This window comes from Bombina bombina, chromosome 4, assembly GCF_027579735.1.
Source record: "Bombina bombina isolate aBomBom1 chromosome 4, aBomBom1.pri, whole genome shotgun sequence".
Lineage (NCBI taxonomy): Eukaryota > Metazoa > Chordata > Amphibia > Anura > Bombinatoridae > Bombina > Bombina bombina.
Window position 1 is genome coordinate 882,216,425 of NC_069502.1, and position 18,848 is coordinate 882,235,272.

The window sequence follows — 18,848 nt, forward strand, 5'->3', positions numbered from 1 at the left end:
GAGCTGCTGGTGCAACGCCGCCCCCTGCTGATTCGCGGCCAATCGGCCGCCAGCAGGGAGCTGTCAATCAACCCGATCGTATTCGATCGGGTTGATTTCCGGCGATTCCTGTCCACCTGCTCAGAGCAGGCGGACAGGGTTATGAAGCAGCGGTCTTTAGACCGCTGCTTCATAAGTTGTGTTTCTGGCGAGTCTGAAGACTCGCCAGAAACACGGCCCTTCAAGCTCCGTACGGAGCTTGATAAATGGGCCTGTAAGTCTTGTCCCGAAACCTCATACTAAATTATATTCTTTGATTTGACTAAAGTCCAGTGAGTGCTTAAATGTGCGAGAAATATATATATATAATGTATATATACTGTATATATATATATATATATATATATATATATATATATATAAAACAGAATATTGATATGTGAGCAACACATGTATAAACATCATAAATAAGGAATACATTTTTAACCAGTTAACTTTAATTAAAGGACATTAAGTAATCAAAATAGTCTACTGCTCATTTAAAATTGAAAGTTAGTGTAATTGCAATATGTTTTTTTATTATATATTTCTTGATTATGCAATTCTACTGTATATAATGTTTTGTACCTGCTTCATTCACGTTTAAAAGTCAAATATAGCTCAAATAAAACTTGTTATGAATTGCTATTTATAAGAAAAAAACATACAATCCAACACATTTAGCTGTAAACACCAATACTGAATTAATTAGTTGTCAAATTGATCACATATATTTGGCTTCTGTGAATGCGGTGCAAATCCTGATGTTTACTGTTTAGTTTTGCTGCTGTTAACCAGATGTTCCTGTTTTTCCTACACAAAAGTAAGTTTTTGTTTTCTTTTCAAATTTAAATAATGCTGTTTAAAGTCAGAGGTTTTCATATGACAATGTGTTTTGGATTAGAACAGAGGCCATTGATTGGATGTTTATATTCCATCAAACATTCATTATTTACAGTATACATTATAATTTATCATTTCTCCCAGTTTCGTTCCCGCTAAGTACTCTTCAAATTTTGCATCAATTTCTTGGTTTTGAGCTTCTGTAAAATAATTCTTCCAGTCTCCAACTTCCCCTGCAATAAAACACAATATACATTATTAGATACATTTTCCATAGAAAGTATGTTTGCATTATTTTAAAGGGACATTCAATGTGTTAATAAAACACATTGGACATAAAACTCTATAACCCCCTAGCCACAATGCCCACAATCATTTGAAAGTAATGCAGCATAACTATAAAAATCTGACAAGAAAATATCACCTGAACATATCAATGTAAAAATGGAAGATATTTTGCCTCATTATTTCTTCAGTTTATAAGAGTAAATGTTCTGGTAACACAAATACTTCAGCTACTGTCCAGCTACAAACTGAAAAAAAAGACTACAATAGCCAATCAGCAGCAGCAGTGCTAGGGTCATGCTATGCTTTGTATAGCTGCATAAAAGCGGACTAGAGAATATCACCTGAACATCTCTATGTAAAAAAAGAAAGATATTTTACTTCATAAATAACCCTATTGTAAAAGGGTTAAGAAGCAAATCAGTATGCCTGTCCCGGGGCCTGCAAGGGAGCATTCCTCATGCACACTCATGTTATTTCCCTATTCAGTTTAAGGAAGTTAACTATGAAATCTCATGAGAGTTAAGTAAAATCTCATGAGATCACAGTAAAAGGGTTCATGACCTCAGCACTGCTGATGCTGATTGGCTGCTGTTCATTTCTTCATTTTTTTTTATTTTTACCTGCAGCTGGGCAGTAACTGAAAGATAACTTTTTACACAGCACTTACTCTGGTAAACTGAGGAAATTGTGAGGTCAAATATCTTCCATTTTTACATAGAGATTCTCAGGTGATATTCTCCTGTCAGCTTTTTACAGTTATGCTGCATCACTTTCAAGTGATTTAGCATATGAGTATTATGTTTCTTTAACTCCTGGAAAGGGATCTCCAGAAAATCATCATTAAAGTCTATGGGGATTTTCATAGATAAATTAGTTGAACATTTTGCAAAAAGATTGGAATTGGCACTGCAGTTAAAGGGACATTAAACTGCTGGGCACAACTATTTCACTTTGGTTACTACTCATCATACTATTAATTTTCCTCTTGTGCCTGCAGCTCTCTTCAAATCTGCTCTCTTATTTTATCTCTTTACATGTGCTGGTTAGTGAAACTCTGCATCTTTACACAGTGCACTGTCATATTGGAGTTTAAGTATTCATGCACACAGAGCAACTAGCAGGTGTAAGCAGAGTTCCGGAGCAGCAACTAGCAGGTGTAAGCAGTAGCGCTTTGTGTGTGACTGACTGGCCCAGACATAATTCTGAATCAGTAAGAAGGGAAGAGAACCAAAAACTTAGCTGTAGGGAATGACTAGCAACAGCAGCTCAAATAAATTGTTAGGGGCTGGGCTCAGTGACAATTCATTAACTCATTTTAAAGCTTATTAAAACATATTTTAATTAAATAAACACTTATCAATGTAAACAATGAAAATGTTAATTATTTACACCATGCCTAGCAATTCTGTACTCCTGCCTTGCCAATGATCATCAACTGCTATTCCATACGCCTGTCATGCCAAGTACAGTCACAATATATTCTACATAACCTTTATTTGCACTTGGAAACCAAAACCCTCTATTTTTTAGACCAGCTGCGAGAAATCGGTTAAATCTCGTCCAACTTCTGGAGTTTGATCAAAACCTCTATAACCCACCTAACCACACAATGCCCACAAGCATAAAAACAGACACTGATATACTATAGTGCCCCATAGCCATTGCTAACTCATTTAATAACTATTTTGTTGAATGTGCCACCTCCCTAATTGCTAAATGTAAAAGGGAGGATGTAAGAGAAGTTAATATCATAGACTCAGCAACTCTCCTCCCAACCAACGGTACAAATAAATGTAGTTTTGTACCTGTATCCACTAATGAAATAACAGATCATCTCAAAGATCTAGAAATGAGATCTCAGTCTGACCCTGACCACTTACCTGATATGCTCCTAAAGCTCAGTGCACCTGCTACTGCCCTTCCCCCTGCATCCTTAAAGAGACAGTAAAGTCAAAACTAAACTTTCATGATTCAGATAGGGCATGCAATTTTAAACAACTTTCCAATTTACTTTTATCATCAAATTTGCTTTGTTCCCTTGGTGGTATTTTTGAAAAGCTAAACCTAGCTTGGCTCAAACTGATTTCTAAACAGTTGAAAACCGCCTCCTATCTCAGAGCATTTTGAAAGTTTTTTCACAGTTAGACTGTGCTAGTTCACATGTGTCATATAGATAACATTGTGCTCACTCCCATGAAGTTATTTAGGAGTCTTCACTGATTGACTACACTGCATGTCTGTCAAAGGCACTTAGATAAGGAGGCTGTCTGCAAAGGCTTAGATACAAGGTAATCACAGAGGTAAAAAGTATATTAATATAACTGTGTTGGTTATGCAAAAACAGGGAATGGGTAATAAAGGGATTATCTATCTTTTTAAATAAGAAAAATTTTGGTGTAGACTGTCCCTTTAATTAACACCTCCTGATGTCTGGCTGTGTCCCCAAGGCATGGAAAATAAAAAGGGTTGTTCCAGTCCACAAAAGTGGAGGCCTATATCCTTTCTCCCTGTGTTGTCCAAAATATTGGAGAAATATGCCTATAGCCAACTGTGCAGGATTTCTCTACCATGTTCCCATCGAGCCAAACCACTACTGTAACAGCTTTTTTTAAAAGTTACCAATGATGTACAGACTGGAATGGAACAAGGCAAACTGACTGGAGCTATTTTCCTTGGGTTTAAATCATAAATCGTTAAATTGGTTCTGCTCATACTTTTAATCTGTGTCTATTTCTAACAATGTCTCCAGCTCTCTCAAAGTAACGTGCAGTGTGCCCCAGGGTTCAATTTTAGGGCCCTTCTTGTTCTCTGTATTTATAAATGATCTTTCTTTAGTTTGCAAAAACTCAACTGTACACATGTATAAGGCTAACACTATAATATATGCAACAAAACATATCACAACTTGAAGCTATGTTGCATCAGGTCAAAAGATGGATCTGTATAAATAAACTGTTTCTAAACATTAACAATGATCATATACACAAATAGAAAAGTCCAACACTCCTGCAAAAAGGTGCACCCTGAGTGGTACTGTACTCACCCCAGAACAATATAAGGCAATATCCAGACTGCAGCACCAATGTAGCTTCAAAATGGCTTTATTTAAATTAAATAAAGCCATTTTGAAGCTACATTGATGCTGCTGTCTGGACTTTGCCTCTAAACACTAACAAAACAGTAACCACGATTTTTGGCCCCTGTCAACTCCTGTAAGTATCTCAGTATTTGGCTTGATCCTAACCTGTCATTTGGACATCATATTGACAAACTATTGTCTAAACTATACCCTAAAATTTGGAGCCCTGTTTAAAAATTCATTTTGTCTAAATCTTTAGGTTAGGAAACATATTGTACAACAATTGCTGATCCTGGCAATCGATTATGGGGATGTTGTGTATGCGTTTGCGCCTCAGATCCATCTCAGTAAACTTACAACTCTCTATAACTCATTATGCCGGTTTGTCCTGCAATGTGATTAAAAAACTCATCATTGTGATATGTTGAAAGAACTAAACTGGCTCTCGTTTGACTCTAGATGCTTTCTTCACCTCTCTTCCTTGTCTATAACCACTTTTCGGAGAAACTCCCGCACTTCCTGAGCAGTATGCTCACCCCTGCTCCCCAATCCCCTATATCTTAAGGTCCTCTTCTTCCACTCTACTATCCATCCCCCGTTACAACAAGGAAGCTGGTCGGTCGGCGTTCTCATTCAGAGTTCCTCAACTGTTGAAAAACCTCCCGGAAACCACCAAATCATCCAGCAATTAATCTCACGCATATACAATATAAGGCAATATCCAGACTGCAGCACCAATGTAGCTTCAAAATGGCTTTATTTAAATTAAATAAAGCCATTTTGAAGCTACATTGATGCTGCTGTCTGGACTTTGCCTCTAAACACTAACAAAACAGTAACCACGATTTTTGGCCCCTGTCAACTCCTGTAAGTATCTCAGTATTTGGCTTGATCCTAACCTGTTATTTGGACATCATATTGACAAACTATTGTCTAAACTATACCCTAAAATTTGGAGCCCTGTTTAAAAATACATTTTGTCTAAATCTTTAGGTTAGGAAACATATTGTACAACAATTGCTGATCCTGGCAATCGATTATGGGGATGTTGTGTATGCGTTTGCGCCTCAGATCCATCTCAGTAAACTTACAACTCTCTATAACTCATTATGCCGGTTTGTCCTGCAATGTGATTAAAAAACTCATCATTGTGATATGTTGAAAGAACTAAACTGGCTCTCGTTTGACTCTAGATGCTTTCTTCACCTCTCTTCCTTGTCTATAACCACTTTTCGGAGAAACTCCCGCACTTCCTGAGCAGTATGCTCACCCCTGCTCCCCAATCCCCTATATCTTAAGGTCCTCTTCTTCCACTCTACTATCCATCCCCCGTTACAACAAGGAAGCTGGTCGGTCGGCGTTCTCATTCAGAGTTCCTCAACTGTTGAAAAACCTCCCGGAAACCACCAAATCCTCCAGCAATTAATCTTGTAAAGACTTTAAATTATAAAAAGACCTTGTGTCTGTGTATAGCTATGTAAAAAATTACAATATGTAATGTATTGCTCAGGACATACTTGAAAATGAGAGAAATCTCAATGTATTTTTTCTGGTAAAACATTTTTATAAATTAATAAATAAGACAGGTGTTTATCAAAAGTATTGCATTTAAAAAGAGTTGTATAGCTCCATTTTCTGTTATACTAAGGAACATATTTATCAAGTATGTTATATTTATATATATATGTGTGTTAAAGGGACAATCTAAAAAAAAATACAAGCTCTAATTTGTTAGATTATATAATCACTGGTTCTTTTAGCTAACACAGGACAAGATTACAAGTGGCGCACTATTGTTAGTGGAGGACGCTGTAAGCAATATCGCAACTGCTTTAACTTGCACGCATATTACAAGATGAAAGTAAACAGCTGTGCTCAAGCGCAAACATAATTTGCGTTTGTTGGGTTAGTGCGACTGAAAATCTCACGTAAAGTGTAAGGGTTTTAAAAATTGCACCAAACACAAAATAAATTTAAAAAGTCCTACAGGGAGCTGCAAGCATTGTAACTTTGAAGCATGAAACTTACAGTGAAGCAAGCAGGAGAGGCAGTCGTACTAGCAGCCCCCAATTGATGACCATGTTGTGCTGAGTTGCTGTAATGCTTTACTTTTAAAGCCCCAGATTAATAAATAAATCAATACATTTGCATTCATTTGTTACCTTTTCTAAAGAACACTGGCACAAAATCTCCATATGATTCTTTGGCTTTCTCTTTCATGGACTTGAATGTTCCATCATCAGCAATTTGCTGTACTTGTTCTTCATTCAGAGAAATCCCAAGGAAACCTGCCATCTTCTTTACTGCTGCCTTTAAGTCCTGTACACGAATTGGGACAAAAATGATTATGAGCCTTTGTTATATAAAAAATGTACTAACATTTTCCTAGCACTTTACAACATGAGTTTCTAGATTGTGAGTTCCCACAGGAATATGCCCTCAATTACGTCTGTATTTGTTTGTAAAATGTTGTCTTGTCTCAACATTGCCTGATAATAAAGTGACACATTCACAAAACATATTTCGCTCTTGCAGTTGAGATCCATATATCAGTTAAGTCCTCATAACAGCCTTTGCCCTGGAGCCAATCACTGTTTAGTAACACCCCTGCCATCACTGGCTATCTATCACTGGCTATCTGAGCACACACTGTTTCAAATCCTGGTTGACGGAGCACAGTAAAAGCTTTCATGAAAAATATATATTTTTAAACATTGTTGCTAAAGGAAGTGCATCTCAGTTTTGGCTGGAATGTCCCTTTAAAGTGATGGTAAATTGGGGATATATGATGGCAGTCCTTGAGCATATGGGATTTGGCAAAAAGTTTTTAGATACAATTAGAAACATATACTCAGGCCCAACTGCAACAATTAGGATAGCAGGCTACCAATCGAGAACTATACATATCCTGAACGGCACACGTCAAGGGTGTCCACTTTCGCCACTGCTGTTCGCCTTGTGCGTAGAACCTCTGGCTGCCTGCATTCAGAAGTCTAAAGAAATACATGGGGTTAAATTGAATAAGGGAGAATACAAAGCAACATTGTTTGCGGATGATATTCTGCTCTCAATCTCCAAACCCATGCTCTCCCTGCCCACCCTGTATAACCTACTAGATGAATTTTCTAGGGTTTCGGGTTTTAAAATCAACTCCGAGAAATGTGAACCATTACCCATATTCATCCCAAAGCATACACAAAAATTAATAGAAGCGAACTGGGACTTTAAGTGGGCAAAGGGGTACATCAAATACTTAGCAATAAATATCACAGACATAATGGAAGCACTATATAGGGTCAATTATAACCCAATATTTAAAACTATAAGGAAAGATATATCCAAATGGAAAAAAGGCAACTTTTCATGGTTAGGTAGATTTTCGGCAATAAAGATGAACATCTTACCGAGATTGCTATACCTATTCAGAGCTCTACCAATCAAAATTCCCTTGAAAGAACTAAACGAGTTACAGTCCAAACTCATTAAATTTCTTAGAGGACATAAAAAAGCTAGAATAGCTGCGCACATTCTAAAACAACATAAACAATTAGGAGGATTGGGTGTCCCAGACCTCCGAGATTTTTATCATGCAGCCAGACTGGCGCAATGTGTACTACTAAGTAAAGACTGTCAAGGAATGACATGGCCTAGTGTCGAGACAGACATTGGGGGACTGACGGACCCAAGGGAACTATTATGGAGCCCAAAAGACACAAACACCCAACGATTAGCTCCTCTAACAACTACAGAAGACTCTAAAACATTATGGAAGTCATTAACTAAGACACTAAAACTAATTACACCACAGACTATCATTAAGCCATTAGGGACGTTGCTTCCAACTGATTTCCAAAAACAAATAAGCAAATGGGAAAACAAGGGTTTGTACAGGGTGGCTGATTTCATGGAAGGGGGAAAGGTACTGACTTTCAATCAACTGAGGGATAAGATCCACCCAGACACACTACACTGGTTTTTGTACCTCCAGCTCTCGCATGCCATAAATAAATATAGACAGGGTTCCACTGAGACAAAGAACACTACTTTAGAACAACTCATTTTATCTCCAGGTAGGCAAAAAAAACGATTACGCACTTATATATGGCTATTCAAAACGCGAAAGAGACAACAAAACCGAGGCTCCACATTAGCTGGGAACACGATTTAGGCACCACATATAGCGATGATGAGTGGAGACAGATCTTCTCCTAACTAAGTAGAAGCTTGATGGGAGCAGATTTAATAGAAAACTCAATTAAGACAGCTTATAGATGGTATCTGACCCCTTTAAAGACTTCGCACTACACTCCTGAAAGAAATAGATTATGCTACAGAGGATGTAAGGAGGTGGGTTCTTATCTCCACATGTGGTGGGAATGCCCAATGATAACACCAATTTGGTATAAATTGCAACAATTGATTAGGAGAATACTAGATGATACATTCACACTATCAATCTCAAAAGCTTTGCTACACACTCACCTAGACTCTCTAAACTCAGCTGCCAATAAATGGATTAACATAGTATGTACTGCCACTAGATTATGTATAGCTAGGAAATGGAAGGTAGGAGCCCCGGATTGGAGTGAGGTACTTACTAAAATTGAGGATATCTATAACATGTCGGAATCGGCAGCATGGATGCAGGGCACAATAGAAAATTTCCATAATATCTGGATCCACTGGACCCTGAATAAATAAATATAAAATAGACGAGGGCTGGAATGGTTGAGGGGCTGGAGTTACTCTTTGGGGCCATATCTAGTGAAACAAAATTGAAGCTTAATCTGTTGGACACTGCTGGACGGGAAAAGGTTAGGTTATTTTTTTGTAGTTAGATTTAGTTTAAATGGTTTTTATGTTTTTTTTAAAAAAAAAGAAAAATTGTGGATGGATAATGTATGTAGTGTATTGTCTTAATTTGCATACTCTAATTTTCCTAAGAAATGTTTATACACAAGGTACACTGTTATGTTATATATGCAGCAAAACAATAATAAAAAGTATTTCAACCTAAAGTGATGGTAAATTGACCCAAACTGCTCCACATATTTGGAAAGGTCTTCTCCTAACTAACATATCGATATGCTTATTTACTACAAAAGTCATCAGTATACTAAATAATGTTCGTTTTATTCCTGCTACATTACCTCAATGAATGCAGCCTCTCTCTACGATTTTTGATTATGCTTATTTGAGTGGCAGCTCTTCTAGCCAATCAGAGCCTCACCATGCTCCCCGTGTAAATGTATAGCAGCATGGTCTTGTGCTTGGAACTCTGTCATCAACTTGAAATGCGCATGCGCTACTCCTTACGCTATTTGCGCAATAGAAGAAGTAAATTTGCTGTCATAATCCTTTAGATTGATTTACAAACTCACCAAAGAATAGATAAAATATTGGTGGAGCACGCATACTACACGTGCTGATATCCTTGCAGATGGATTCAAGTGAATTGCAACCGGTAAAGCAAATTCACTTCTTCTGCTGCGCAAATAGCGTAACGAGTAGCGCATGAGCATTTCAAGTTGATGACAGAGTCCCAAGCACGGGAGCGTGCTGCTATACATTTACATGGGGCACATGGTGAGGCTCTTATTGGCTAGAATACTCAAATAAGCATAATCAAAAATCGTAGAGAGAGGCTGCATTCATTGAGGTAATGTAGCAGGAATAAAAGGAACATTATTTAGTGTACTGATGACTTTTGTAGTAAATAAGCATATCGATATGCTAGTTAGGAGAAGACCTTTCCAAATATGTGGAGCTTTCACTTTAAAGGGACATCCCAGCCAAAACTGAGATGCACTTCCGTTAGCAACAATGTTTAAAAATATATATTTTTCATGAAAGCTTTTACTGTGGTCCGTCAACCAGGATTTGAAACAGTGTGTGCTCAGATAGCCAGTGATAGACAGCCAGTGATGGCAGGGGTGTTACTAAACAGTGATTGGCTCCAGGGCAAAGGCTGTTATGAGGACTTAACTGATATATGGATCTCAACTGCAAGAGCGAAATATGTTTTGTGAATGTGTCACTTTATTATCAGGCTATTGGTTCAGCATAGACTGAAGTTGAATGAAGAGTTAATTTTCATATAAACCAGAATGTATTACATTCACTTGAATTATCAAACTGGAATGAATTAAATGTATGCAAATCTAGGCAGGAGCAAAGCTGTGTAACTTCCAAGGTACATGATACTATGCAAAAATATTATCAGAGAGAGTAATCACTTTAGTAACAGAGAGCGCAGTGAGGAAAGCCAGTACTGTGGATGTGCTGACAGGCAGCTGATACTTGCAGTGAACAAGCTAAGTCTCTGAATATACTACTCGCTCTTACCGTTAGCTGGATTTGACATTGTTAGCAGGCGGAGCTGGGAGGAGGAGGTTGTGCTGTGCTGGTGACGTCACTGTGAATAACGAGTGTCCAGAAAACAGTACAAAATTAACCCCTTTCAGCTCCGGAATAGGTATCCGCTGATTTACCCTGCTTTGCTTGAGTGAACAATGCTCCTGCTTCTGCTGCGAGTGATCCTGTGAATGGCAGCACTTCTGAACGGCTAGTGGCGAAACCGCTAAATTTACAGATCTCCCTTGTTAGGTAAGGTTAAGGCAAGAGTAGTTATAGCAGGAACAAATGAAGCTCAGGTAATAGAATCCTCACAGACCCCCCTCCTCAAATCAGCCGTCCACGGCTTGATGCTTTGGTCTATCTGGGTATTGCCTATGGAAACGGGAAATGAGTCATGAGAATGAGGCTTCCAGGTGTCATCATCCGGGGAAAATCCTTTCCATCTTACAAGGTATTGTAACTCGCCTCTCACATATCTAGAATCCAGAAGATCCTGAACTTCTAATGTATCGGAGTAAAATCGGACAGGTGTAGGTGGTAGCAGAGACTTCACTCCACGATCGCCAGAATATGGTTTCAGCAGGGACACATGAAAAGTGGGATGAATGGCCAACATGGAGGGAAGATCGAGACTGACTGCGTTTGAGTTGATGATTTTATTAATACTAAAGGGGCCAATGAAAAACCCAGCAAGTTTTTTACTTGGAAGGTGCATTTTGATGTGTTTGGTTGACAGCCAAACCATATCACTGACCCTGTAGGAGGGTGATGGTCTCCGACGTAGGTCATAATATTTTTTCTGATATACCTGAGCCAGTTGAATATTTTGGTGTAGTTGTTGATGGGTTTCAGAAAGTTTTTGTGTGAATTCATCCACAGAAGGTGAGTTCTCTGAACCTGAGGTTTGGAGGGAGAATCGGGGGTTAAAGCCATAGTTAGCGAAGAAAGGAGTGTACTTAGTGGAACTATTGATAGTATTATTGTATGCGAATTCTGCGGTTGTCAGGTAGGTTGACCATTCAGATTGGTGATAGGAACAGTAACTGTGTAAATACTTCTCTAACCACTGATTCACCCTCTCTGTTTGGCCATTTGACTGCGGGTGAAAAGCAGTGCTCAATCTTTGATCGATTTGTAGAGTGTTAGTGAGGGCCTTCCAAAATTTGGAGGTAAACTGGGCGCCTCTGTCAGTGGTCAAAATGGTTGGGAGGCCATGATAACGTACTACGCAATTTTAGTTAGGTGGTCAATGACCACTAGGTTATAGCCAGAACTATGAGATAAGTCGACAATAAAGTCCATTCCAAGATGGGACCATGGGGTCATGAGAGCTTCTATAGGAATTAGGTGCCCATAGGGGGGTTTTCTTTCAGGTTTGGAAATGATGCAAATCGTACAATGTTGGATATAATCCTTAATGGTGTTCTCCATGGAAGGCCACCAGTATGTTCTGGTGATCAGTTCCTTAGTACGTTTGATACCGGGATGACCTATCAAAGGTGGGTCATGATGTTGTTTAATTACCTCTCTTCTTAGTCGTTCGGGTACATAGAGATTGGAACCGTGATAGTACAAACCATGATGTAACGTTAGGTCTTGAGAGGGTATATGTTTATCTGATGCTAGAGCTGCTTGTAACTCTTTGGTGGGAATAGGTAGTAATGCTAGGAAGCGTTCTGCCGGTATGATATAAGAAGGATTTTGTTCTGGTACTGGTCGTGGATCTCTCCTTGAAAGGGCATCAGCCTTACCATTTTTTGAGCCAGGCCTGTATATTATGTGGAAGTCGAAGCGACTAAAATACAGGCTCCACCTAACTTGCCTAGCGGATAAGGTTTTATTTTTCTGTAGGAACTCTAGATTTCGGTGGTCAGTGTAGATTATAATGGGTGTACTCGTACCCTCTAGTAGGTGTCTCCAGAATTCAAAGGCGCGTTTGATAGCTAAGAGTTCTTTATCCCCTAAGGAATAATTAATCTCTGGTGGAGACATTGTTTTGGAGTAAAAGCCAATAGGATACATGGGTTCTTGGGGACTCTTCCTTTGGGATAGAACTGCCCCTAGGGCATAGTCCGAGGAATCCACCTCCAGTATGAATTGGAGACTGGGGTCAGGGTACTTCAGAATGGGTGCTGAAGAAAAAGATTATTTCAATCGTGCAAATGCTTCAGCTGCTTCGTTCGACCATTGGAACCGACAAGATGGACTGGTAAGTTTGGTCAGGGGTTTAGCAAGCTTTGAGAAATTACGGATAAATTTCCTGTAGTAGTTGCTGAAACCAAGAAATTTTTGTAGATCCTTCCGATTGGTAGGCACTAGCCAAGATTTTACAGCATCTACTTTGTTCTCTTGCATTTTAATTCCCGTTGGGCTAATGGAGTATCCCAGGAACTCGATTTTGTCTGTATGGAATATACATTTTTCCAATTTGGCGTAGAGCCTGTGAACTTGGAGTCTTGCTAGGACCCAGCTTACATGTTTTACATGAGTTTCCAGATCAGGGGAGTAGATCAGAATATCGTCCAGGTATACCACTACACAGGTGTCTAGAAGGTCATGGAAGATGTCGTTAACGAAGAATTGAAATGTTGCAGGTGCGTTAGTCAATCCAAAGGGCATGACCAGATATTCAAACAACCCGTATCTTGTTCTAAAGGCGGTGAGCACAAGGTTGTAGGCTCCCCTCAGATCTAGTTTAGTGAAGATAGTAGCATGCCGGAGCCTTTCTATGAGTTCCAGGATGAGGGGAAGAGGGTACCTATTCTTGATGGTGATCTTATTGAGCTCTCTGAAATCTACAATGGGTCATAAAGATTGATCTTTATTACACACGAAAAAGAATCCTGCTCCTGCAGGAGAGACAGAAGGTCTAATGAAGCCTTTCTTTAGGTTCTCATCAAGGTAGGATTTTAGATGGTCCAACTCTGGCTGGGAGAGAGGGTACAAATGCCGTAGAGGAGGTGTTGTGCCTGGTTTTAACGCTATTGGACAGTCGTATGAGCAGTGTGGAGGAAGTGTATCTGCTTCCTTTTTGCTGAAAACCTCTGAGAAACGACTGTAAACCCCTGGAATGGCTGGTACTACTGTGTCAGTGGATGTTGTGGACAATAGCAGTATGTTCTTATAGCATGTCTGTGAACAGTACGGTGAGTTAAGTTGTATCTGCAAGGTTTTCAAGTTTATATATGGTTCATGGAGCTGCAACCAATTTAAACCTAAGACTATAGGAAATAGTGGGGTTGATATGATATCAAAACTAATGTATTAGTGGTGTGTACTGGACACTGTCATAGAAAGTGGTATGGTGTGGTGTGTAATATGTCCAGAAGAAATTTCTGTACCATCAACTACACGAAGGGAGATAGGAGACAATGTTTTCGTTGAAGGTATTTTATTCTCACACACAAATGCTTTATCAATATAATTTGCTTGTGCTCCGGTGTCCACGATGGCCTCTATCATCTTACGGTTATTTCCCCACTGTAAAGACAGAATTAAGGAACAGTGAAGTGGTTTGTTATGCATGATCAAAGAGGAAACATTGGTACTACACTTACTGTTCTGGTTTCTTGTTAAGGATGGGCAATCCTTGACAGAATGAGCTGAGGATCCGCAATACATGCACAGCCCATTGGCCTTCCTTCTCATTCGTTCCTCGGCTGTAAGTGGCCCTCTAAAGAAACTGATATCCATTGCTTCTTCACTAGCAGAGGAAGAAGCTGAAGTTGTGCTGGGAGACTGGTTAGGATAGTTGACCTTCTTATATACAGGTTCCGTGTGCTGACGTTCAGACTTCCTCTCCAGAAGTCTCCTATCAATTTGACTGAAGAGCTTCATTAAGGCTTCCAGAGTATCTGGTAGGTCAGTACGGGTGAGTTCATCCTTCACTGCGTCCGAAAGGCCAAGCCTAAACTGGTTTTTGAGAGCAATTGCATTCCATTGTGGATCTATGGAAAATTGCTTGAACTCCGTTATGTAACTCTCTACAGGACGACTCCCTTGTTTAAGTTTCCTCATTTTTCTTTCTGCGGTATACTGCAGATTAGCATCCGAGTATAATTCATCCATTACACCAAGGAAGCTGTGTAAGTTTTAGAGGATTGGATTATTGGTTTCATATAGCGTGTCTGCCCAGATGCGGGGTTCACCTCTGAGGTAGCTGATCATGGTTAGTACCTTAGTGCTATCGTTGGGGTATGTCTTTGGCTTGAGGTTGAATGTGAGGAGACAAGCGTTTTTGAACTGGCGGTATTGACTTCTGCAAAGCAATATGGGGTTCAGGAATATTATCTGTATGGGTCTGTTTAGTAGTAACTGTATCTCTTATGACTTTTCTTAGCGTTTAATTTTCCACTTGCATCTCCCTTAAGCCTTGACTGAGCTGGTCCACTCTCTCGGACAGATTATAAACAAATTGAGGAAGCTCCACAGGATCCATTGATTCAAAGGCTTAGTTATTCTATGACGACTTAACTGATATATGGATCTCAACTGCAAGAGCGAAATATGTTTTGTGAATGTGTCACTTTATTATTAGGCTATTGGTTCAGCATAGACTGAAGTTGAAAGTGAAGAGTTAATTTTCATATAAACCTGAATGCATTACATTCACTTGAATTATCAAACTGGAATGAATTAAATGCAAATCTAGGCAGGAGCAAAGCTGTGTAACTTCCAAGGTACATGATACTATGCAAAAATATTATCAGAGAGAGTAATCACTTTAGTAACAGAGAGCGCAGTGAGGAAAGCCAGTACTGTGGATGTGCTGACAGGCAGCTGATACGTGCAGTGAACAAGCTAAGTCTCTGAATATACTACTCGCTCTTACCATTAGCTGGATTTGACAATGTTAGTAGGTGGAGCTGGGAGGAGGAGGTTGTGCTGTGCTGGTGATGTCACTGTGAATAACGAGTGTCCAAAAAACAGTACAGAATTAACCCCTTTCAGCTCCGGAATAGGTATCCGCTGATTTACCCTGCTTTGCTTGAGTGAACAATGCTCCTGCTTCTGCTGCGAGTGATCCTGTGAATGGCAGCAGTTCTGAATGGCTAGCGGCGAAACCGCTAAATTTACAGATCTCCCCTTATTAGGTAAGGTTAAAGCAAGAGTAGTTATAGCAGGAACAAATGAAGCTCAGGTAATAGAAGCGAACACAAGTTGCTCCCAGGAGTGTGAAGCACTCTAGAAAGTACAATTGCTTAATATAAAGAAACAGGAACCCAAACTGCAGCAGGTTATTTGTAATCCAAATGCTGTGAAGAAGTACTAGTATTTTAGCAATATTGCCAGCTGGAAAAAACACAAATGTATGCTCATGAGCTTAGTAACTATACACAATAACTAAGCACCTGTTTGGGGCGTGGTGAAGACTTATATACAGGTGGGAGCAGGTAACTGCAGAAGGAGTGGAAAACATGAAAACACGGAGTGGAATCCTCACAGCTGTAGCAGGGCTCCCTAATTAATCATCACATGCAATCAGCAGAAACTGAACCAGCAACCATATAGGTGGAAGATGATCAGCATTTTGGGAAGTCGTGCCAGATGATATGCGCAGCCTAACTGTAGAAATATGGTGGCCATCTTGGAAACCCTGTTACTATATTGTAAATGGTAATCCATGTACTTTCTTGAAACTGTGAGCCTAATTTGTAGGGGTGCACATAGAAGGGTCAGCCATGATGCAGGTGGAGTTATGACCCTGCTGTATTTATCAAATATATTCAAGCAAAAGTTTGTGAGCAGGATACAAAGCACATGTAGTGATTTGTGAAGATAGATTAATCGTACAAGGCTATTGTTTGTTTTATAAACATGATAAAGGTTACTTTAGGCTATATGCAATTGATTAAAATGAGACCTTTATTGATCCATGGTCCAAAGTACAAAAACAACAATGTTTCAGACCTGTATCCTGTCCTTAGTCATGTCTACAATCCTAGACATGAATAAGGACCGGATACAGGTCTGAAACGTTGTTGTTTTTGTATTTTGGACCATCGATCGATAAAGGTCTCTTTTTAATCAATCAAATCTAGGCTGGAGTAACCTTTTTCATGTTTGTCTATTCACGAGGGGCTGGATGACCCTGTATTCTGTGCCTGAACTGCTAAGATAGGTTGCTGTTACCTATACCTTTTTGAAACCGGTTTGTTTTATAAAGTCAGGATTCTATGGTTATATTCATCCAATTTATTTTTTTCTTCCCAACAAGATCCCTTACAGATGCCCACCATAAGAATATGATTTGAGAGAGCTGAGAATGCTGCTGTACATTGAATGTTCCTTCAGTGGTTATAAGTTAATAAGAAGCAGACTCTGCATTGACACTTGAGTTTGTTTCTTTTGGGAACTATGGAAAGTGTGATAGATATGAAGGTCATATTTACTTGTAAAACTACTTAACAATTTTAAATGTTAGTGGACCTATGTTAACAGTTTATAATTTATTTATTGTTGTCCCAATATATCTGGACTGTGTTGGGCGATCTATAAAATAGCATTAGAACTTCACGGTTTATACTGTTACTACATCAATTAAAATTGAAAAGCATTCTGGGTAATTTTACTTCTGCTATCCTGTACTAACTCCATTAATCTAGTCTGAGACAAGGAGAAAAGAGAGAGAGGCTTCACTGAACCATAGCAGTGGCGTCACTAGGGGGGGCCGCACCCGGGTGACACCCTCCAGGGGGTGACACCAAAAAAAAAAATTAAAAAAAAAAAATTGAGTGAGCACTTGTATATTTAGTGAGACAGAAAACTTACCTGCTTCATCTCTTCATATGTTACTATATATACAGTGTCATCGTCAATGTGTTTGTTCCAAGCAACCATTTGATCAAAGTAGGATCCCCAAGCAACTAAAATTTTCAGATTTAAATGATTAGTTGAAATTCAAGATAGATTAACTGCAAGGATGTATTCTAGTACTGATATTTGTAAAAAAATGTTTGTCATGTGTTTCTGTATAACAGCTTAATTTGATATACACTAAAACAATTGCTATTTGTCCAAAACTGGGGATGACAGCTTTTTAATAATGCATTTACAAGGGATGATTTCAATCATATAAAGTAAGGAAAGTATCTTCAGGAAAAGGATAATCAGTTCTTCGTTGCTCCAGAGCTGTATTTTAACTATGTGTATAGTTAATTTTAAAATATAAGCATTTAAAGGGATAGTCTACACCTTAGTCATCTTAAACTCTTACCTTAGCTTAAGCTGCAAAAAAGCATCCTGCACATTTTCTATATCATGCAGCAGGAATGGTAAAAAAGTTATTTTAAAATGATTATTATTTCTGGTCACTATGAAATGGCTGCCAAGCTCCATCCACTGATGTCATCCCGATCTGGGCTTCATATGACATCCAATTACAAAAGGCTCACTAGTTGGATTCAACAAACTGTCAATGCTATTCAACAAAGTACCTAAATGTAGCCCAGATTGTGATATCATCAGTGGGCGGAGGTTGGCAGCCATTTGAAAGTGGCCAGAAACTATAGTCATTTTAAAATAACTTTTTTTTTTATATAGAATAAGGTGCATGAAGCTATTTGCAGCTTAATCTAAAGTAAGACTTTAAGATGACTAAGGTTTAGACTGTCCCTTTAATGTACAAGTAAGACATCAGTAATACATGCATGCAAAGGTTAAAAGTAAACAAAACTGGGGGGGCGGAGCCGGCCGGGAAAGAACATGGCCGCAACTAACTGAAGCTCCGGCTACATCCACTTGATATAAGCATAGCTAAGGGGGCTAAAGCAAAGTAAACGGGCATGCAATAACGTGCCATAATCTCTGAAATAGGGGGTTAGGTGTGGAGACCGAAAACAGGCATATAAACGGCGGAGAAACCCAGACTGCAGCGGTCATTAGCAGAGGCCTCTCGGAATCACCCACGTGGCGTGCAGTGTCTCGCGGTTAGAGAAAGACCGACAACTTGGGACAGACAGAGCAGTGCACTTACAAAGGTATCCTCAGACACCGGCTTCCAAGACACCGATTGCCACCTCCAGCCAGACGCTACAGAACCCGATACAGGGAACGAGCCTCTTGGAAACACAGATACAGAATCAACCCTGTAACAAACAGGAGAGAGCAGCAGCGACACCAAACATTAAGTAAGTCGTACATCCCAACGTTATAACAGTTTATTAACTACATATGCGAAGAGAGAGGCCCTGCACGCTGAACGATATACCAGCTAAAGGGACACAAACCAAAACCACATAATACAGACGGAGCTAGTTGCCAC

General features: G+C 39.3%; 1 protein-coding gene across 1 annotated transcript in view; it reads right to left on the bottom strand.

Moving 5' to 3' along the window:
* Positions 1 to 458: 458 nt before the first annotated feature.
* The window catches only part of LOC128657429 (sulfotransferase 6B1-like), an 86,149-nt gene continuing 67,759 nt past the window's right edge, over positions 459 to 18,848 (bottom strand). The window contains exons 6-8 of the mRNA XM_053711781.1: positions 17,357 to 17,451; positions 6,391 to 6,547; positions 459 to 1,094 (exon numbers count right to left, since the gene is read on the bottom strand). Of these exons, the coding sequence (XP_053567756.1) occupies positions 967 to 1,094; positions 6,391 to 6,547; positions 17,357 to 17,451 (380 nt within the window). The 3' untranslated portion in view covers positions 459 to 966. The remainder of the gene's footprint in view (positions 1,095 to 6,390; positions 6,548 to 17,356; positions 17,452 to 18,848) is intronic.